The sequence below is a fragment of the Melozone crissalis genome, unplaced genomic scaffold (assembly GCF_028551555.1).
Source record: "Melozone crissalis strain CALT ecotype California unplaced genomic scaffold, PUWL_Pcris_2 ptg000013l_1, whole genome shotgun sequence".
In the NCBI taxonomy this organism is placed as follows: domain Eukaryota; kingdom Metazoa; phylum Chordata; class Aves; order Passeriformes; family Passerellidae; genus Melozone; species Melozone crissalis.
In genome coordinates this window covers 4,697,572-4,720,339 of record NW_026535791.1, presented here as the reverse complement: position 1 = coordinate 4,720,339, position 22,768 = coordinate 4,697,572, and the positions used below count along the sequence as shown (strand labels likewise).

General features: G+C 37.6%; 1 protein-coding gene across 3 annotated transcripts in view; it reads right to left on the bottom strand.

Moving 5' to 3' along the window:
- Nucleotides 1-22,329, bottom strand: part of TNFRSF19 (TNF receptor superfamily member 19) — a 54,864-nt gene extending 32,535 nt beyond the window's left edge. The window contains exons 1-5 of one of the 3 annotated variants that reach the window (XM_054271901.1): nt 22,090-22,329; nt 21,826-21,912; nt 10,538-10,626; nt 9,862-9,972; nt 540-718 (exon numbers count right to left, since the gene is read on the bottom strand). In XM_054271901.1, the coding sequence (XP_054127876.1) occupies nt 540-718; nt 9,862-9,972; nt 10,538-10,603 (356 nt within the window). In that variant the 5' untranslated portion in view covers nt 10,604-10,626; nt 21,826-21,912; nt 22,090-22,329. Of the gene's footprint in view, nt 1-539; nt 719-9,861; nt 9,973-10,537; nt 10,627-16,670; nt 16,837-17,237; nt 17,286-21,825; nt 21,913-22,089 lie in introns of those variants that run through there. The other 2 variants (XM_054271902.1, XM_054271903.1) reach the window with 2 other exon arrangements.
- Between the last annotated feature and the right edge of the window lie 439 nt (nt 22,330-22,768).

Genomic DNA, 22,768 nt, shown 5'->3' with positions numbered 1-22,768 from the left:
GCAGTTTCAGCAAACAATTCCTTCAGATTAATTTATGATTTTCAGCTAGGATCATGCTTTATGAATTTTAAAGACAAGAAAGGTGAAAGAAATATCCGAAAGTAAACCACAGACACTGCTTTTGACCTAAGAATCTATGTGCATGAGAATTATTAGGCATTGACCAAAGGGCAGAAAAAAATGCAAGCAAATAATGTGATAATTTTTTGAAGAAGGTAGCAGTGTATGTTTTCAAATGTTTAAATGTTTATAACAATGAACTAAATCACCAGTAACACTGTTTGAGGTATTTTGCTCAGGTGCTGTACAGACAATACTCTCACAGACCAAGTAGGTAATTATCAAACCGTTTTTGTAGATAATTACTCCTGCAATTCAGAAATTATGTGCTCAGATAATACAGTAAAGCCAAGATTAGAACATAGGACCTTCATACATACACAAAGGGTACCAACATTTATCCAGAAAACATGGACAAGCAATTTTAATGCAAATCAGGTTAGAATTGGTTCAAGTCTTATCTTCAGAAATGGTCTTACCCTGGTAAACAGTCCCCACATAGTGCATTGCTGGTAGCAGAACAGTTGGCCTTCTGAAACCTGTTAACCAAGGCACAATCCAGACAAGGCTTGCACTTCTGAAAGCCCCAGTCTTCCTTGAATCTGTTTGGCCTGCATGTCATGCACTGTGCATCCTCCCCGTATCCAAAGCCGCATTCCTGCAGGGATTAACAAGCAACAGCAAGCTATTCAGTCACTGAAAGCGTGAACAAGAGGAGAATGCTGGGATAAAATGAAGACCTGGTGTAATTATTACGGAGAGTAGGTCTTTCTCTAGACAAAAGCCAGGCTTTCAGCAAGTTCAAATGTGTCTTCCACTGCTAATAATCTCCCTTACTTCTATAAGTAATACTTAGTCATCCACTTTATTCATGAAACCACTGTGTATTTGAATGATAAAGGGCTTCAAGGACTCCCACAGTTTCATTATTACTAGCTTATGGTAGAATTATTGAGCTGTCTGTTTTTTAATTAGGTCAGTCATGTGAAAGGGAAGAAACTGGGACAAGTGAAGTATGAAGGCACTTACCCAGTTACAAAAACAGCAAAGAAGCACTTTGATATTAAGGTTCATAGCTAAGGTGAACAAAGTTAATTGCCAAAGAGAGTGCACTGATCTTCAAAAGCTTAGGACTTCTGTTACCAAATAAACCAGAGCTGGCTAATGACCGTCAGCTAGGCATAAAATGTTGCTTAGCCAATAAGAATGTCAAAAACTCAATCCACTACAGTTCTCACAGTTCTCAAACTGTCAGAAAAGTTTAATAGATCTGCAGATCACAGGGGGCACAATATTTTACTATACAAGTAACGTTGTTATAGTTGGTTATTTCTGCCAAATTTAGCAGTTTAAAGGCATTATTTCCATTAATTTGCAAAAGGGCATCTACTACAATGGACAAGCTGCAAAGATAAACACCGAGCCATATGTAAAATTTTGGGGACTGAATCCTATGAATTCATTACCAAGAACTATCAATCAACTTCTTAAGAGTTATCAAGTTACTGGGAGCTGCTATTCCCTCTTATCCTCCAAATATCCTATCAGTTTTGCTTGGTACTTTGAAGTTTAGTTTGATGTATTAGTGATACACCACAAAACTGCAAGGGGAACACAACAAATTGCCAGAAAGAATTAATCAGGAAAGGCACAATATGGGGACCTTGCTCTTCCATTTTCAGTGGAAGAACAGGGCATCTTCCCAGTGGGAAGCTGCAGGAAATCTTCAACTAGGGCAACTTCAGAGGAGGTTTCCACCAGTTTGATGCAAATAAACATGCATGTGTGTGATGCATATAAAAAACTTTTTCCAAAGTCACCAACCTAACCAAATCTGCTGTAAAAAAGAAAAGCTTTTAAACTTTAGAAACACTCTCAGATTCTCCAAGATCCAACACACTTGGATCTTCCAAGGCTTTGTGCTGAGAAAGCATCTATGGGAGGAGCTTTGTGATCAAGCTGGCCAATAGGCCTCTAACCTGAAATGATAAAGTAACAATAAAAACTTCAGATGCATTTTACAGGACATTCTAAGAATTTCTAGTTTTCCTTTATGTTAAGAATAAACTTTAATCTTCTCTGAAGAACAGCCCTGAAGTATGCAGAAAATGAACAATTTATGAAGCAACTACTAAAAGATAGTAAAAATAGATCCACTAACTTAGTCAATAATTTTTAGTTTTTGTTTTCTTTTAGTTAAAATGTAGCTTATTACTACTGAATATTTTTCAGACCAAGGAGCAGACAGGCAAATCATTGCAGTTAGTAACAAAACCAAACATCCTACAGTTTCATGCACTGTACAGCACAGTCCTCCTGTGATATACTGGGACCATATTAAAGCTGGTAGGCAAAAAGTTTTAAAACTATATAAAAACATTTATTTTCTTTTTTTTTACTTACTTCAGATATAGAACATTTTACACAATTTTATTTCAAATTGACAAGTTTCTACTAGGAATCAATGCCAAAGCAATGTCAGTTTTAGCTTATCTTCCTGTGTTAATTTTTACTCTCAATTTCATTTATGTACTTGTAAAACTGTATACAAAGCTACATGATTACCACCAGGGACTGGAACCAGACAAACTTGTGTTAGGTTTTGCACTCCCTAAGTCTAAATAAACTTTTTCATTGAATATCATTAATCTTTAACACACTCTTTCTAAATATCTACTCCTTCTAGTTAGCTTATCCAAACAGTAGCATTATGGAATATATTATACCACTCAGTTAAACCATTTACATTTGGACCTTTTGATAAATCACTTGGAATCACGTCCTCCCAAGTCCTATCAAACTTTCAAATTTAAGGCTTGAATTAACTTAATTATTTTCCTCTCCTGACTACCTTTGAGGCTTTGGATCAAAAAACAAGCAGGAAGCAAAAGTTAGAATTAAATGCTTTCACTCACTGGCCCAAACTGAGTAACAAACAGAGTAAATTGTTTCTAGATCAGATCTGCTTTGCTACGGCTGGATGTATGGACACATCCTAGCGGTCCTTTGCATCACTGAATGGTTTACTTTAAAGCTATAAAAACAGTGGATGCAACATAAAGAAATCTTCTGCCCAAGGAATTTACAGTCTCCCACCTTTTCAAAGACGGTTTCTAAGTCCTTGCAAGGAATTCCACAGATACCAATTCATAACAACTAAAACTTTAAGTATGTACTTTTTCTGTTCACATAATATTTGAGGTAGTTAACTGCCTGGCAGGTGCAAATAAACATTTAACCTTGTAAACCAGGCAGAACTTCAAAAAGATCTGTACTCATAATTAACCACATTCCCCAAACTGAAGGATATGGATTCAAACCTTTTGAAATCTTGGACTTTATAATTTAGCAGTCCAGCAAAGATACAAACAATTGACTGTTCATTTTTTATCAGTGCATGTGCAAAAGTGATGTGCACCAGTTGTTTCTGTGTTCTATTAAAAAAACTGTCAAGTTATATGGCTGATGAGATCTGAATAGTTCCCAACTCCCCCTCACCCTCTCCATCCTCCCACTCTTAACTTTAAAAGAGAGCTCATCTCCTGTGGCATTTGAACTTAGGACTGCAGAAAAGAGAAATAAAATTTGTAATAGCAATCAGCTAGATTTCAAAAAAAACATTTTTTATTTTTGTGCCAGAAAAAAAAAAAGCACAAATAAATGCTACCTTTATTTTTGCTGTTGCAAAGCTTTCTGTGAAGAACACTTAGCACACTCCTCCCTCTCTACTTTCCCTTTACAATGAATGAAAATTTTCTCTCTCAAAAGACACACAGTACAAGCCATTAAACTCAACCACTCCTTTAGAAAACTGAATTCAAGTTAATTACAAAAAAAAAAAATCTTCAAAATTCAAATGCACCTCAATTTTCTTGATATCTATACAGCTTTCACTACCACGGTAATGTGCCATCTCTTGACCTTTAACTTAGGTATCTCCAGAACAACTCTGTTCAGAAGTGTTTCACTGAGGTATCAAGTGGGTATCAAGGTCAAGGCTGCCTAGGAATCTGCAGCAAACTAGTTAACCAAACTCATAATTCTGGTTCTAGCTAAAAATATTAAAAGCACACAATAATGCAGACACCTGTTCAAGAACTACCAGGTCACTGTTAAAGTTTTCTTTCACTATGTACTACCCAAACATTGATCCAGACAGAATGACTATAAAGGGTACTGGAGTTAAGTGATATGGCTTTTCCCTAAAAGTTGAATCCAACACAGACGATAAATGAAGAGTAAATTAGATTTTAAACATTATTTCAATTAAAATAACTTCAAATTTCATTTAAAAAATGCTTTCAGGCATCATTAAGATCATAATCTGCAAGTATATTTTAGAATTGTTTCTAGTCCCACTGATTATCCACAAACTATGCAAATCCCTAGACAACACAGCCAAAGCAGTTCCACTTATGCCATGATGATTACAAGAATACTTGGTATTCTCAAGAAGAAGTCTACCAGGCATTAAGACACTTAATTGGTGTTGGGTCATGTAACAGGTTGTGGCACTACGCTGGTGCTGGGAAACGAAGCTTTTCCTAATACCTTTGAGTACATGGCCTTTTTAAATAGCACACAGTTTTAGCTTCCTAAAGTACCTCAGGCTGTGGGTCAGCCTCATCTAGAATCCAATAATGAGCTGGATCTATCAGCAGAAGTCTCTGAGCAGGACAGGCTGTATCAGCATGCTGCAAACATCAGGCTTAGCTGCTGTGTCAAAGTGCACAGCTAGGGTCAGAAAAGTTTCCTTCTCAGTGAAGATGATTTGACATGCCTACATGCAGCTGCTCCAGTTTCCAGAAACACATGCTGGCCTCTCCTGAGCGGAGATCTGGCAGACTTCCTCACAAGCAGCTCTCTTGCTTTGAAAATTTAAGAGTGACTGCAAACATGGCAGCAGCTGCTCTCGGTGGCATCACTGTGACAGTTCATCAGTGGCAGCACAGCACGCTGATGTTCTTGTGTCAGGACTGTCACACCCAGGAGAAGCTTCAAACGGTACCTGCCTGTTTAATTCACAATTCCTTTTTCTGAGACAACCTGCAAGTCTTCTCTTTCCTCATCATACACCTGGTACAAGGAAGCAAGCTGTGACACACAGCCCCACCTCAGCAACCACCAAGCTGCCTCTGTCCCACCAGCTGTCTCTCAGTGACACTATTTATCATGGCTCACTTGATGGCACTGCTGGCTTCAGGCACTCTCCCTTTTACCTCTTGGTTTCTATTCCTTCCTTGACATTTATTGTCCTCAGTGCACTGGCTCAGCTGATAACTTTAAAAAAATGGTGGTGAAAGGACTGGAAGGACTTCAATTCTGTACTTGAACATCTTTAAGAAAATGGCTGAAACATGAACTATGTAATTTTTTTTTCTGCATTAATTGTGATTGTTATAAATTTCAATAGTATATAAGGCTTGATTTATTTCAGAAACATATATAAGATAGGATGAAATGCTGTTACTATCAGTCCAAACCAATGACTATTCAGGCACTGGTAAACTGAAGCCACTTAAAGAATAAAAGGTATTAAATTATTTCTGCTTAACTATGTGATGCTTTGCTGTCTACTAAATGAATGAGAAACGCAATAATGCTGAGCCACATGAAGCAAACTCTTTCTTCTGAATCAACACAACCATTTCAGTATCCACCCCAGAAGAAAGCACTGCTTAACAAAAAAAGAAAAAAAAACTGAAAAACCTAACAAAAATCCCCAAACAAAAAAACAACATGAAACAAAGACTGCCCACACTGAAAACTAAGCTAATTCAGTGATTCAATGGCTTCACAAACATTACCAAAGACATGTTTATGAGAAGAAAAGGCTATACAGAGATTTTTTTTAATTAACAAATAGAAACAAAAAAACATGGGAAGCAGCTTTCACTCTCTTCCCCATCAATTCTATTGATACAAGAATAAAGCTTCCTTTCTTCTGATGGCAATATGTTAAAAGTACTTAATAAAGATACAATTAACATAAGTGATCAATGGATTTTAGTTCTAAGCTAATATAACATTGCAGCATTGTTGTTAGAACAGCATATAGGCAATCAGAAAGGAAAAGCTGCGGGTGGTACTATTACTTTCTCAATTGAAGGAAGAAAAATTACTTTAAAAACATTTTTGAAAAAGTGAGCCCATTAAACTGTCACAGCAAAAGCTGAAAAGAATGGTCTAGATTCAGAATTAGTTACATGAAATAAGGCTGTTTTTTTGCTGGTTTTGTTTTGTTTCATGCTATCAGGGGTGTCCGAAGTTGCTTACCTATACAGGAAGGTCAATCCAATAGACTGAGCATTGGTTTGCAACCAAAATGAAAAGACTCACCATTGAATCACAGAACAGACAGGTTAGAAGGAACCTTGAAAGAACATCTGAAGCAAACACTCATGGGTCAGGGACCTGAGCTGATCTGAGATGATCTAGCACCCTGTCCAGTTGATCTCAGAAGCTCCCAGTGATGGGGACTCTAGGGAGATTGTTTCAGTGAATTAATGTTCTCACTGTAAAAAAGAAATTCTCCTGGTACAATTTGTGCCCATCACCCTTTGCCTTGTCTATATGGTGGTGCCTTGTGAAGAGAAAGCTTCTGTTACACACTATGGCCTCTGTCTACTCTGTTCTACCAAAATATTCCTGCATTACCACAGGCAAGTTGATTTATGTTAGTGTCTCATGTATAAATTGAGAAAGGGCAACAGAATTCCCCTCATTTAGAAAGGTGAAATGTTCATAGAGTATAGCAACAAAGATAGATATATCTAACTGAAGTTGTAAAAATAAGTACACACACATATGCAGTCTGTACAGCTGGGTTTTTGCCCTGTATTTCTGTAAAGTCATGACAAGAAAGAAAACTACATATTTGGATTGTAACTGAGGTAATTTCTCATACACAAGGTGATAAAAGCTGGGCTTTTGCATTCAACCATACAGGCTGATGTGTTTTGTTACAAATATAAAAATGAAACCTGTCTGTCAATTGCTTAAAACACTCAGGGAGAACTGAACCAAAAACCCCACCACTAACATTGCATTTTACAATACACTTAGACACACAATCATGCTGACACATCCAGCAGTATACCTAGTTTTATGCAGGAGCACTAAATATTCAACAGGAAAACTGACATATTATTAAGTGTTAAGAAACTGTTATTAAACTGTAGCATTATTATATCATTGTTTTCTCATATGTAAAAAAACCAAGCAAACAAAACTTCTCCTGGGCTGCAAGTTACTTCAAGTGTATCATTAAAGGCCTCTTCCCTTTGCATTTTGACCTTTGACTTTACATATTTGTTGCTTCAAGCTGCAGTTCTGCATGACTACTTTCAACCACATTTCAGTTACAGCCACAGCATCACATCCTTCACTATGATTCACAGAAAATTGTACCTCTATTTATACAGGAAATTATAATTCCAATCATTTAGGTTTGAACAAAATCTGTTATTTCTAGTATAAAAGAAAAATATTTTTGAAAGCCTATTATTGTCTGTGACAAGTAAATGCTTACATAGTGAAATTAACCATCATTCCTATTTTCAAAAACACCAAACTAGTCGTAGAAGAATCAGGACTGTAAACAAAAAACCTATCAGTTTTGTAAACAATCTGTAAACTAACAGACTGTAAACAAAAATAGGTGAAGCAAAACCATAACTTCGATAGTGTACTACTGCAAACTATAATCTTGTTTAGTTTAGCAGTTCTTTATTAACTTGAGTGTAATTACTGAGGGTCTGAGTTTTTATGCTTTTGGGTTTTGTTTGCCAACTAGATAGGTATATTATCCAACTATGTAAATGCACATAGTACTGGCCCACTGTTACAAAGTGACATATTTACAAGTGCCTTTATAAATGAAAACACCCCCTAGAACATCTCAAATTTAAGGCCAATCTGAAAAACTCCAAACTAAACCACATCCATGTCATAAGTCATGTCTAAATCTCTGCTTAAAGAGCATTGCTTGTATGACTAAACCTTAACTAATGCTGCCCAACATACAAAGGGATTCCCACTAAAGTGTGAAACTAAGTATTTCTGTTAATGCACTGAACAATCACCACAGGGGGTCAAGAGATAGAGAAAAGGTGTCACTCAATTTCAGTAAATCCCTTCAAATCTCACACAAGCCACAATACTTAACTTGTGCTTTTTTTTCAGAGCTGAACATAATAGGAACTACAGAGCCATAAACTGAAACGGAACTTTTCTCTTTCCCCCTGCAGTTTGAACACACATACACACCAAACTTAGTAACATTTCATGTTAAAAAACTTTCAAAATAAACATTTCAAATTCCCCTAAACACCCTAAATTCCCCCTTCAGCATCCTTTTCACACTCTCAGTAGAAGTACAAGACACAGTCTGCCCTTCTGCATGCAAATGGAATGCTCTTTATGGCCCCACCTCCCAGGTGCGGATCTGACAGCACAGTTATGTCAGGGTCACAGCTTCACACTCCGGCAATGGGCAAGATGTGGGTTTAGAGCTGGACACTGCAGAAAGGGTTTTACACATGCATGGGTCTTGGTAGGTGTCCTCACCCTCCTGACACCACCCTGCACTGTTCTTTGCCTTACCATCCTCAGGTTTCTGGCAGGACACTCCTGCTCCCTCAAGACATCCAATCTCCCAAGACACATAATCCATTTTGTTGCCTCCTTCACCTCCAGCAGCTGAGTTAATGAATGCCAACATATTCCTCCCTTTCAGCTATGTTTTCCTTCATTGTTCTCTATCCCTGCTCACGCACAGCACCTACTTTCTCTGAACTGAAAACAACTAAGATCCCCCTCGTGACTTGCATTCAGACTTGGAATTTTGTTGAAAATTTTGCCAAGTGAACTTTCTATTCTACTGAATCCCAGCCTGTAATCACAACCAGCATTCATCTCTGTTGATTCATTTCCATTGTCCTCAAATCCTAGTAATTAAAAAACTTTTATGGGGATTTGCTTTTGGAAGAACTGCAATTGTTATAAAAGCAAAATGCAATTGCCTAAGATTCACAATAGTATTTCCTTCTCCATGAAATAAAAAAAAACTTCTTATGTGCTTTCTAAATATTATCATGTATTTTTCTGGCCTCAACTTTTTCAATTACTTCATATGGCATAAAGATTAGAATTAAGTTTATAGCATTTTTAATGAATTGTAAAACAAAGAAATTGTTCAAGCCTGACTTGAATCTGGCTTCCTAAAGTGCTACAACCATAGACCTAGTGAAAACAGAACAATCACCTATTTCCCTCCTGTTCTAAGGAAATATATTAGCTCTCATTTGAATCTTAATCTGCATTTATTTGTGTATGACCCATTCTGTTAAGACAAAAAAAATCATATACAAAATATTTAAACTCTGTCACCCAAAATCCAGAACCAATTGTGAATGCCAGCACTGTAAAAATTAAACCCCTCCATGTCAGCACTTGGTACCAATCACTGGTTAGAAATTAATTTTTCACCTTCTCTTCTACAGCGTAAGGTTATGCAGTCTTAACTCCCTGTAGTTTTTTCCCCTCCTTGGTTGTTACCTTTAAAACAATCATTTGAGAGCCCATCCAGATGGTACTGCCTACTTTATTAGTGGCATCATCATTTTCTGAACTGAGCATTTTATAAAAAATGAAACAGATAACATGGTTCTTGAACAACTGCAGAAGGCTCAAATGCCAAAAGCGTACATATTTTCATGTAAGTACAGACACCCATAATTTTAGATCAAATGCATAAATGCACTCATCAGAAATAAATTCAAGAAAGCATGATTTCCTTACCTTTGAGAGTTCCATTCCAGGACCACATTGTTTGCAGAGGATACAGTTTCCAGTCTGGTCCCTAAATTCTTGCTCTCTGCAGTCTCCAGTCTCGCAAATTACCTTACTTAGCTAAAACACCCAAAACAACAACAAAACAAACAAACAAACAAAAGTAAATTCATCAAAATATACTAAATCTGAGAAATAAATCCATGTTTTGATCTTAAAAATAACTTTCTGAATTATTAATTACCCTTAGTTGTACAGCAAGCCAGAGTTAAGTACACTGAGCAGGCAAGGTAATTGTGTGCTGTGCTACAATCTATCCATAAACTGAATACTCCAAGCACCTAAACTATGTACAGCACACTGGAGTAACAGCTGGCCACCTCTGAAGTGGAGCAGCAGCACCTCCATAGCACTATATTCACTTATATTTTCTGTTCTAGTCCACTCCTTCAACCATGAAGAGGCTCACAAGGTAAAATTTTGTAACTGTGTATGAGGAGCAGCCAGAAATTATATGAATCAGTGGACCAAGCTTAAGCTCACATCAATAAAATGTGTAAGCATTGTCTGCATGCAGCATTTGAACACTTTCAGTGTTAGCAGTAATGTGTAAAACAAAAGACACAGTTTCTGTGTCCATCACAATTTTTTCAACATGGGGGAAAAATATTAATCTTTAACTTACCAAATACGCTAGTAAAATGACAAGCACCTTCAGTTTATCATCTCTTTGTAATCCTTTAGCATCCATTTCTTGTGATTAAACCTTTCTCCCTAGAAAAATATAAAAAGGAAAAAACTTATTATATTTACATTGTTTAAATTGCAGAAGTCATGTGTCCATTGTACTTCATGACACTTGGCATGTCAAAATACAATCTGTCAATGCCATTAACATTTTCAAATGGATTTCTGGAAGCTGCTAAACAACAAATATATGCTTTAAAAATCATATGCCTTTTGAAGACAAGACAATAAGCACAAAGTTTCTCTAGTTTTAAATCTCAAAAGAAGAGAATCTTAACTGGCTATCAATCCAGATTACAGAAGATCAGCATTTATTAATCTAACATATGTTTCTTGCTTGTAAAACACTCAACTAAGTATGTGATCAACAGAGAAAAATAAATTTCTTCAAATACACCATGTTGTTTTTATCATTTAAGAGTAGAGACTGACAAACAAAAGGATGGAACCCAATACAAAAGGAAAATACCAGAGAAAAATATGAAGAATAGTCACAAAATGCTTTCCAACATGGAACTACTGCAAGCATAATATGCTTTCAAAAATATACAACCAGAATGAACAAAAACTATAATAAACACACAATTCCACATTTTACTGCATGAATACCCTAGTTAACAAATTCTAATCAATAAGAAGAAAGTATACTTCAATTACTATTGATATTTTTTAAGAAAAGCTGTATCTTGAAGTGTAAAAAGAGCAAAAGTCTAGAAAGAACAGAGCAGGTAGAGATGTGTCAGACAGCACTCCATAGGAAAGCCAAGATGACATTTTTATGGTTATTTCTCACTTAGTGATGGCAATGGTCTATGGGCCAATGACAATTACCAGATCAAATGCATGTCAGCATAGGTTAAAAAGGAGACGTGGTTTCAAGGAATATGAATACATACAGATATAGTATTTGACATAGGTTTCTTTTTTAAGTCTGAGGGAAAAAATTACACAAGAAACATTAAATGGAAAAATCTCAGAAAAAATTCTGGAAGACCAAAACACAACTTCATGTAAAAAGCACTGTAGGATAAATAGAAAAATGAAAAAGGAAAGTCAACAAATTTTAAAAGTTCTAAAGTCATGAGAAGCTGACAATTCTAATGCTGAAAAAAATAAGTATGCATGAACAAAACAATTTCTAGTAATAGCAAAGAGCAAATGGTGGACAGAGACAGTAAAAATACTGTTAAGAGAACTCAGAAATTTCAAGAAACATTTCTCATCTGTTTTTAGAAACATAAAAAATGGGTAAATACACACACCATACATTATATCATGTACTGACCAACAAGTAACCAAATATCTTTTAAGTAAAACCAGATTAGATAAGAGACAAATTGTGACACTTTGCACCTCAGTAACCTTGAAATAATTATCAAGTCTTAATTTTGATCCTGTTCAATTTTGCTGCTTATTCTCTTTGGAATGCTACAGAAATTCAAGAGTAATATATGAAGAAATGAAAAAATAACTTACAATCATCATACAATAAACAAGGCTACACTGCATTACAGAAAAGCAGTCCTGTCAAACAAGCTTGACTTCACTTGATTCAGAGAAGACAAGACAGAAAAGCTAAAAGTCTAAGAGTTAAATTAAATAAACTGGTTAAATACTGATCCAAAGAATCATGCTAAAATTAATGGGACTTGGCAGGAAAATCCCCATTAACTTTTTTATTTCACGTAATTCTGTTTAGTGGAAAAAGTAAATACTTCATGTGCTTTCTTAATTGCTATAGGACTTAAAACTTTACAGAAGTCTGAAAGGGAAATAAAGTTGTGAACATAATTGAATTTCTTAGATTTGAATGACAATGATTATTCCAAGTCATATGATTCCTTAATAATTAAAAAATAGCTAAATCATAATACAGTTCTAATGCAATTATGATCATCTATAGAATACTACCAAAACTTCAAAACCAGGATTCTTCCTAAGGTTAAAAGTGAGTTTCATTTTAAGTTTCAATATTAACTTTTGCTTCTGAAAGTAGATGTGTGACATATCAAAAAGAAACCGACAATTGTAAAAATCGTATATTGTTGTGTCAAGTTTCACATTGAATTTTCAATACAAAAAATACTGCTGAGCTGTAATAAGCCTAATGATCTAAAATATGGAGCTGTAACATAATCTAAGAGGCCTATGTTTTCTGTGCAAGCTGCCTGAAGCACAGAAAAAATAAAGCAAATTAAGGACAGCCCAATTAACTGCCCTGCAGACTAATTATCTACAATAAAACTACATTAGCTTAATGTAATCCAGGTATATTATACCTTTTCTCTAATACACAATAACTTGAAGATTTAATATTGTTAAAAACCAGCATATATACAACTTATCAAAATCAATACTGAAACAAAGCTAATTACATATTTTCATCTTTTAGTATTCTGGAGTCACAATGGAATAAAAATGAAATGCCAGTACAGAACAAAAAGCAGTATTAAAAATCTTGCTGGTCATGCTGAATCTTGTATTTCAGTTTTGGAATTGCCCTATCTAAGATAGCAAGTATCTCAAAGACTTTTAGAACATAAAAAGCACATGGCAAACCATCTTGTACCACAATACATTTTGTACACTTAGGTGTGAAATTTGATTGCAGCTGGGAAATATTCTTTATTTAAAAGAAAAACTACTGCCTTTATAACAGTCTTGTCAAGTCCTATCACCAGGAGTTCCACAACCCAGAATAAATGTTTAAAATCAAGTGTTTTATTACTGGCATCAAACTAGCAAGGACTTCTCCAACTTACCCTATGCTTGACTAAGGTTCAGTTTTCTGACTGATCATTACAAGTTTCATGAGATTTTACAGCTTTAGGCCTATAATATATCTTCTATATAATGAGTCTTCTATGATCAATAAAGATTCCAAAAGAGGCTTGCAGGTCTACGGACCTTAAACTTCAGAGCACTTCAGCAGCACCAAAACACATTTAAATAATTTCAGCAGACATGTATGAATGCCTGTGGTACTCTATCATGCCATCATTGCATCCATTGTCACCAGTCCTGCCAAAACAACACCAAAGACTCCATACTGACTAACATGAGAGAGAAATGAGCCAGTGTACAAGAAATAACAGTTGTTAAGAGGACAAATAAAATAAGATGCTTCTTTCATGGCAACATTTTGATAAAAAAAATTGAAAGGCACCTTAATAACTCAATGTATTGAATGCAAGTCCCAGAGGAGAGATAACTGTGTCAGCTGCATGTTTCCTGCTTCAATCTCCAGTTTGGTAAAAAGCCCTGCTTGAAAAGCAGAGACTGCAGCACTTAATAATAGGCTGTCATTGGGCAAATTTCTTCTCTTATGATATCAAGTGGCATTATACTGATGTCTGCTGGACACTAGCCATTCACCTCATGCTTTCAAGTAAGAGGTTATTAGAAGTTTTTTGCCTCTAAAACACGTGTGAGTAAACAGAGTTCCATACCTTTAAAGACTATTTGCTCTTGTCCAGATACTGATATTAAACTGAGTTCAGTTATACTCAGTTTTATTAGAAGAAAGAAGTCTGTGGACAGAGTTTTTTGAGGTCACTAAATCATTCCAAAAACATCTTATTAGGTTAACAGTAACGTGCTTGCCTAAAATACTCAGGGAAAAGCAATCATTACTGGTAATGTACTGAACTCAGCATAGGGAACTTGCATTAGGAAATGTAGTTGCATAATTTTAAGGTCATTTGGGGCCTCCTATGCATATGTATAAAGCGGGCAATATCAAACATGTAATAAATGTATTGTGGAAGTAAGAACTTCCAGCCTTTGAAGGTTATAGAATCCATGGCCCTCTAAAATTTACTCCTACATTTACCAGCTTGCTTGAATAGTACTCATCATTTTATTTCAAAGTCCATGTCAGAAAAATATGTCTTTTTTCTCTCCAAAACACTTCAAATTCCACCATGAAAGACACACCACCTCAAGAACCAAAGCAGCATGGCTAAATGATGGCTGACTAGCAGGTTTCTCAGACACAGAAGCATCAAAACTTTGAAGTCAACATCATCCATCTTCTAAGGGAAACTTTAGAAATGATGAAGACTCCCAACTTCACATTGACTTAACATGAAGTTGTGAATTCTCAGTTAATTCACAACCAGGTCTCTGAAATTTCCTGTATTTGATTTGATATTTTTACTTGATGACCACTTTTCACACACTCTCTAACACTGGCAGAGTACTCTGACAAGTTCTGGGTGAGAAAGAGGACTGAAAATATAATCATTTTATCTTGCCAACAGAGGTCTCCGGTATCCAACAAACAGGGTCTCAGCTCCTTTCTAACCACCGACTTCCCACCCGCAGCTGTCAACTGCGCGCAAAAAAACAAGGAGTGGCAGATGGCTTCAGCAGAGTCAGTGCCCCAGAGGCAAGAAACAAGAGAAGGGAAAGTACTCATGCTGCTGCAATGACAAAGACAAAGCAAGGGAGCAAGTTAGGGACAAGAACTTCCACTACAGAGCTGCACATTGTTACTTCTGTCTCACAGGTCTAGGACACCTTCCCCTTACACCCTGCCCACAACCCTTGTAGTCTTCCACTTTATGAAGTAAATGAGGTCTTGTCTGACCACATTTGCTCCAACTTTTCCGAGAAATGTGGAGGAAAAAACTCCATACTGTCAGTTAGGGCACATTCGTCACATTAAATATCACATTGAAAAGATCTGTAATTTACAATCCTGCCATACCATGAAATATACAACATTAGGCTGCTATGGATTTATTTCTAATTTTGTAAAGACAGAGGTAGCAGATTAAAACCTTGCTGGTGATCAAAACCACTTAGATGTATTATTGGGGCTGAGGGAAATGAGAAGAAGAAAGGCCCATGAGATACAGCCAGGAAATATTTGTGCTGCTTCTGAGTACCACACATTTCAAGTTACGTTAATTGAAGTACTTGTCTTTACAGGAGTAATGGTGATAAAGCAGTTTATCATTTGTGTTCTTCAACATATGCAGCTTATCATTAATTAGATATTAGACTGAAATAGTGTTAACAAAGGTGCAATGTGGCAACATTTTTCCTACACATAAACAAAGCATTTTAGAGGATCAGAGCCTGTGATTCACACAAGAACTCCCACTCTCACCAAAGCTGATGAGCCTACTCACACAACATCAAAACTGTGGTGAAAAGAATGTTGCTCCTTCTGTTTAATACATCTCACCCATCTCAAGTTCTAGGAGACACTGGTTTGCTAGATGAAAGCTCAGTGTCAAGATGAATTTTTACTTTTGTACTCGGATATGTGAAAAAGTAATACATTGAGAATGCCAGTATTACATTCATACTTCACTTACACCAAAATATACGAATAGTTCTTTTTCAAAGTAATTTTTAAGGATCATGAATTAGAAAGCATTGCGCTGGTTAATATACCTTGCAATGGTGCAATGCCAATATGCTACATTTATCAAGTCAGCCTTGAGCAATTTTGGATGGCATGCAATGTCTTAACAACCACAGACATGAGTTACTTTCATTCACACCATTCTCTTTTACTAGGATTGCAAGTTGTTGAAAGTGAGAAAAAGTGACTTATTACCTCCTTAACTGACATTTTAAGCATCTTACTAGTAAACTAATAAAGAAGCTTACTTCTAGGTCGAAAAGAAACAAACAAAAAAACTCCCCCAACAAATCAACCAACCAAAAACAACAACAGAAAAACCCACTCCAAAAACCCAACCTTCTTCTCTTACAGTAACAAGCTCCCAGGTAATACACCTAAGTAACTGGCTTTACACCTGATGGTGAAGGTGTGCTTGAAAGAGATTATGCAGTAGTTAAGAAACCTACCTACAGACTGAGTCAATTTGCCATTACTCATATTAAATGCTACTGGACCACTTTATAAACTTGATAAAAGCATCCTTCTAAAGTAGTTGTAAATATAAAGGTGGTAAATAAGTATTTAGACTTCTCACAAATATCAGGTAAAGCTTTTGGTCCAAGGTCAGATTAAACAGGGACAGGAAAGGAAGTCAAACAATCAAAACCTTTTCAATAAACCGAACTGTAATTGGAGCTTTTAAACCTCTTACCAGCCAAAAGAAAAAGTGGGGAGCTCCTACTCCTCCAACTCCAGCTCTAACATTGTTTGAAGCAAACAGCAGCTTATTAATGCAGCAGACACGAGAAGCGCTTGTGAACATGAAAGCCCGGCTCTCAAGGGCTTTTTGTTCGCCGCACTCCGGGGCGTGGAGCAGCCACTCCAGGGCTGTCGAGACCTGCAGAACCCACCACCACCAGCACCAGCAGCTCCGTGGCCGCGCCGTGCCCCGCGTACCCACCGCGTACCCACCGCGTACCCACCGCGCACCCACCGCGGGGGCGGCTCGGAGCGCCGGAGCCGGAGCGGCCGCGGGGATGCAGGGCCCGGCCGAGCCCTGCCCGCGGCCCCGCCGCCCCTCAGCCGGCGCTCTCCGCGGGGCTCGCTGCCATCACCGAGCCCGCTGCCCTCACCGAGCCCGCCGCGGGCCCCAGGGGCGGGCGGCTCGGTGCCAGGCGGGGCGGCGGTGCCCGGCCAAGCCCCCGCTTGGTGCCCCGGCGGAGCCGCCGCTTCCCCCGCGGCCGCCCCGCTCCGCGGCCCGGCTGCCGCACGCACCCACCTGCCACGGCCGGCCCGCAGCGCCCCCGCCGCCGCCTGCCCGCGACGGGCGCCCCGTCACCCCGGCAACGGCGCCCCGCCCCGGGCCGGGCCGTCAGCTGAGCGCGGGCAGCCAATGGATGGATGGATGGATGGATGGATGGATGGATGGATGGATGGATGGATGGATGGATGGATGGCGCCGTCTGTCCGCACTGGGAGGGCGTGTGCGGGTTAGTGTGCCCCCTACCACTGGTGCGAAGCCACGGTGAATTGCAGGTGAGGGGGGGCTGGTGTCCCTTTTATCCCACCAGGAGGACAGGATAGCAGGGCACTCCTGTGCCCATCTCTGGTTCCAGATGCTGCCCGGTGTTGGGACTGCAGCCTTGGCGTTGCTGATCCCCATCAGAGGGAGCTCAGCTTGTGGCTGCTGGGCTGTTCTAAAGGTACTGGCTCTTGGCCACTGTTAAGGTGAGTGTACAATGAGTCCTTGTAATTCAGCAAAGCCCTTTCCACCTCTCCTGCCCAAAAAGCATGACTGAGGCTTTCTGATAACACACTGCAAATTCTCCTTTCTTGAGTAGCTTTTTCTTCCTGCTAGCTCAGAGCCTGAAATATTCTATCCATTCTACAGGTTATAAGTTACCCAGCTGTAAGCACAGTGCCAATACCAAATGCAAGTATCCATGGAGAAATGGAGAAATCCAGCCCTTCAAGGACAGTAAATTATTCATACTCACTAGGCTGGGTGTTACTGCCACTTACTGTGACACAAATTAGGAGCTTTCCTGAAGTTAGTGATGCTCCAACATGGGTGAAACTAGTCTTGAAGACCTTGGTAAAAGTACTGCTGCTGCAAGGATTTCAGGTTATTAGTTTTACTTCTAATGAAAAAGTTAATGATCCACTTACAGTCTAGAAAACTGTATGGACACACAAGGAACAGGGTTAGGCTCTGAAAAAATGAACAAACTATTATACCGGGAGGTAAAGCATTTTCAAATAAACAGAAATATTGGATCTCCTCATGAAAAAAATTTGAAGATCACCAGCCGAAGTGCTTCTCTAAAAACAAGGAGTGCTTATTGAAATCCAGCAAGTTGTATGCAAAGAGAGAAATGACTGCTGCAAAACTAGTTGTTTCCAATTATAAAACCCAAACAACTCTGAATGTGCAGGGGTTTTCATGTAATTCTCTTCTGAAGGGCCTTCAAAGAAGAGCTTTGCTTCAGGACCCTTGCCAGGAGGAGCTCTGCAAGGGGCTGGAATTTCAGCCAGGAATGGCATGCTGCGGCGCAACAGCAGCGCATCTGTTGTGAATAGCAGCTGCTGCACAGTGCTGAGCACTGCACACTGTCTCACTATTTACAGACAATCTTTTGTGTGTTATCTGTTTTCTGGAGCCACCAGTGAAACTGTTGCGTGAGTTCTTCTTAGTAGAATCATCATGTGTGTTTCAGATACTTGTTTTAAAGCAGTATAGTTAGACAAAGGTATTAAAATATCTCAGAGTTCTTGAAGTGTTGACTAAACACTCAGGATTACCATATAAAGAAACATTAAGACTTTCATCAGACAGTGGGTTACTATGCTAATGAACTCAGAACAACGTGTTGTCTGTAACACTGAAACTTAAACATTTAAGTCCTTGTTGTAGCATGTAAAATCTTTCCTCTGAATGTAAAATGGATGAGTTAGTTTCATTCATCATTGAAAGGTATTGAAAATTGTAGAGTTTACATTGTTTTAAATCATGATACTTCTCAGGAAATTGAAGAAGTGAATTGTTAGAACTAGTACAGAGATTCTCACTATAACAGAGAAAGCAAAAAAGAAATACTTGGAAAGCAGTTTCAGCTGACCCCTTTGATAAGACTAAGTTGTGTGACATATCTGATGTGGAAGCAGAAATTGTACAGCAATGGGAAGTTGTTATCTCCATATCTCAAATGCTAACACAGTTCCCCCAGTCAACTGTGAGATAGATCTACTCTTGTTATGACAGCTGTTGGAAACTGATGTCAGTATAACTGTGCAATGTCTTTTGATAATCTTAACTATTACAAACCTTAAAATATGTTTATGATGTTATCTAAGGCACACTGTTTGAAAATGGCTCTATTTATAATCAGAAATTGCTCTAGCAATTTTAATAAATAAATCATACACTTGGGAGTTTCCTAGTCAGATCTGCTTGAAAAAGCATTGTGAATTTTTGTTTCTGAAGGTTTAAGCCTGAGGATTAATTAATGTTTATACAGCTCTTAGTAAAAGCAAAGTTACTAGTGCCAAGAATTATTACTATTTAATCTTTAAAAGTCAGATCAATGACAGGCTAAACTGTCAGAGAACTGCTATTTAAAACAACAAAATTTGCTGAAAATCCTCTTCCCACCATGCTTAAATGTGTTTAAGTGTGCTTTCATTTCAGCCTCACTTACATACAGACGAGCAAAGATATTTTTCAGCTTAATTTGGTTGACACCCATCTTTGTTTAAATATCTGGCGGATTACCTAAAATCCTAGGGGCTTTTTACAAAATTTTAAAAAACTGTTTCTTAAATGCATTTTCAGGGCCTAAATGTTGCAAATAATTATCTATACAAATCCTACTCAACAGTGTAATCTATCTGATTAACCAGTGTTTCTCCTGTGTGCAACTTCACCCATTTGTGTGATAGGTCAGACCCTTGTAGTAATAGTTTAAATTGCATTAGACTTGCACAGCTATTTTGACTTCTGAGGAAAAAGACTCCTTGTGTTATTTTTTAAAATTTGCTTCCCTTTCTACTTTACACCAAGCAGAGGTAAAGTTTAGAAACATTTTTCCTCAGAAAATATATGTACATATTGGAAAACAAGCAACAAGCAAGAGGGGACTGGAAAGGCAGAGAAGCTCAACAGCAAAGCATAGAATTAATAAATAAAGCCATCTTTCCAGGGTTACAGGAACATATTTTAGCACATCATTGCTACTTAGGGAGAAATACTACATTTTGCTTTGGCTATGCCTTAAATTATATTCTTTCTTGACAGCTATACACATATTATTCATACAGTGCTAATTACTTTCCTTATAATATAATTGACTTGTTAAGTAAGAATGTGAATTAATTGGTGGCATGGAAAACTAAGTAATTCCAAGTCAGGCCTAGTTAATCTGTGTCTGGCATATTATCTCTTGATATTCAGTAAATTGAAGTTTTATGTATACAAATACTGTTTTAATTAGAAGAAACAAACTTTGCAGACTGACTAATGAAAGGTATCCTCATTTATCTGGAAGTGTTGATAACTTGATCTTCCTCAGATGCAAGCAGCCTGTTAAAATTTGGGTTTGCATGTTGCAATGGTGCGTACTGAAATATTAATATCTTCAAGGTCCTGTGGACTGGTAGACATCTTAAAGAATAGTATTCAAGTGATGCTTGACTGACTTTTAGTTGCAATTTCTTAATAAATGTATTTAAAATTTATATACACCTAAATTTAGACCTAAGACTATATAAGTATTACGAGCCACCATTAAGACTAGATCTTCAAAGACCTCAGTGTCTGGAATGATTGCAAGTCTGGCCCCAATTATGGGTTCTAAGTTCTTCTGAAAATCTAAATTATATTTAAATACTACAGAAGGAGTTTGAGTCTTATTTTAACAATCTGACTCCAGCTGCAGGCACAAAACACTCATGGATTTGGCCCAAACCTGCACAAAGATCTGGCCCTTTAAAACTGCAAATGTGTGAATAATCCTAAACCTTCAAAAGATTGTTCCCTTAGAATGAATTTATGGAGTAGATGTCTCAAAATTTCTTCAACACAATACTTTTTATAAATAAGAGTTTGAGGAACAGAACACAAAACACTGTGAGTGGAAATTGCATCACTGAAATGCAGCAAAACTTCTATGAAATCCAGCAAAACTAGCTGTTGGCACTGGACAAACCTAAGATTTCTTTAATATATTTATTAAAATGCCTTAGAGGAAACTTCTATCATCAGGTCAGAAGATTACTTTTATTTTCAATATTTCATATGGTACAGCTGAACTATAATCCCTTCAACCTTAAAATAAAACCATTTCCTTTTGTGGATAGGGATGTTTTGCTTATAAATTTAGTTCTAAAAACTTGTGGAAGTGGAGACTTTTTTTCATCTCAAGTATGGAACTATTGGGCTTAAAAGTGTTGTCTGAAGAAGGCACAGTTTAATAAATGCACTGAGAGCAAACAAAGTATTACAGTGTGTGGGAGATATGGTTGGTCTTTCCTCAGAAAATAAGTACTCCCCTGAGTCATGTAATACATGTATTCAAATACAAATTTACAAAACTATAGATAGTATGAATGACCAGTGCAGCCCAAAATCTTATGTACCCCCAAAGCATTAAAAAATACTGGGTTTGCTTCAGTTTTTCAATGTATTATCCTAGATAGTCTGTTCTCTATATAATTCTGCCTAAGAACTGCAAATAAAATGCTGCATAAATTACAAACAATCTTTTGAACTTTGTACACACAATGATGTGCAGTAATATTTGTTATGTGAACTTTATAATTCCTTAAATTCTTGCAACAGAAAACTGAGAAACAACCCCAAAATTCAGTACCTGTTATCTGATGAAGTTTTCCAGTGCCAGAGTTTCTGCAGCTTAATTTCACAGCGCTGGAGCTTCTGTATTAAATGCTTTTACCTCCTTTAAAAAAAAAAAAAGAAAAAGAAAGAAAAAGAAAAAGAAAAGAAAAAAAAAGTATGTCAGCACAAGCCCAGACGAAACTCCAAATCCGGGAAAATAAAATTAACCATGCAGATCAAAGGCAGACGAGCACTGAGACCAAATGCCTGTAATCTGAGCAGTGATCAGTTGCCGTACATCAAAGGCAGTGCTTTGGCGAGGAAAAAGAGCTCCTTTTCCAGCAGGTAGCTGTACTCAAATTCTGCCTTTCAGTGCTCTGCACTGGCTCTTTTCCCCCTCTCCTTGCTTGTGCTGGGAGAATGCGCACGATTCTGAAATGCTTGGGGTTGAGTGGCTGGATCTGTAGCTTTTGAGTTCCCAAGCTGTGTTGTGGATTGTGTGTTGGAAGCTTTCCCCAGTGCCAGCGGGTTCCGCTTTATCCCTTTCATCTCGCTGAGCTGCAGATCCCATGACATCATTCAATGCTGTGGGACTGGTTAGAGAGCTGTAATACAGCCTGTGGGGGAATGCAGCTAAAGAGCAGCAAGAGTTTGCATGATTTCTAATCAGGTTAGTCCATTGTAGCAAACCCAAGGCTCACTTCAAAGTCTTCACTGCATTTAAGTTTCCTCCCAAGGAGAGAGAATAGTGTAGCTAGAAAGTTTTCTTTAAAAGATCCTTTATAATTTTGACTGCAAAAGGAAGTTACAGTCTTTCATAAAGTTCTGAAGTCAGACATGAAGGTCGGTTTGCTAGGCAGCTGTATCACATGAGAGAAAGTACTTTTGTTTATCTCTTTGTCGAGATTTGGAGCAGAGAAAATGGTGCATTTTGCACGCTGGCATTGGATTTTTGCACTGGCAAAATCAAGCACAAT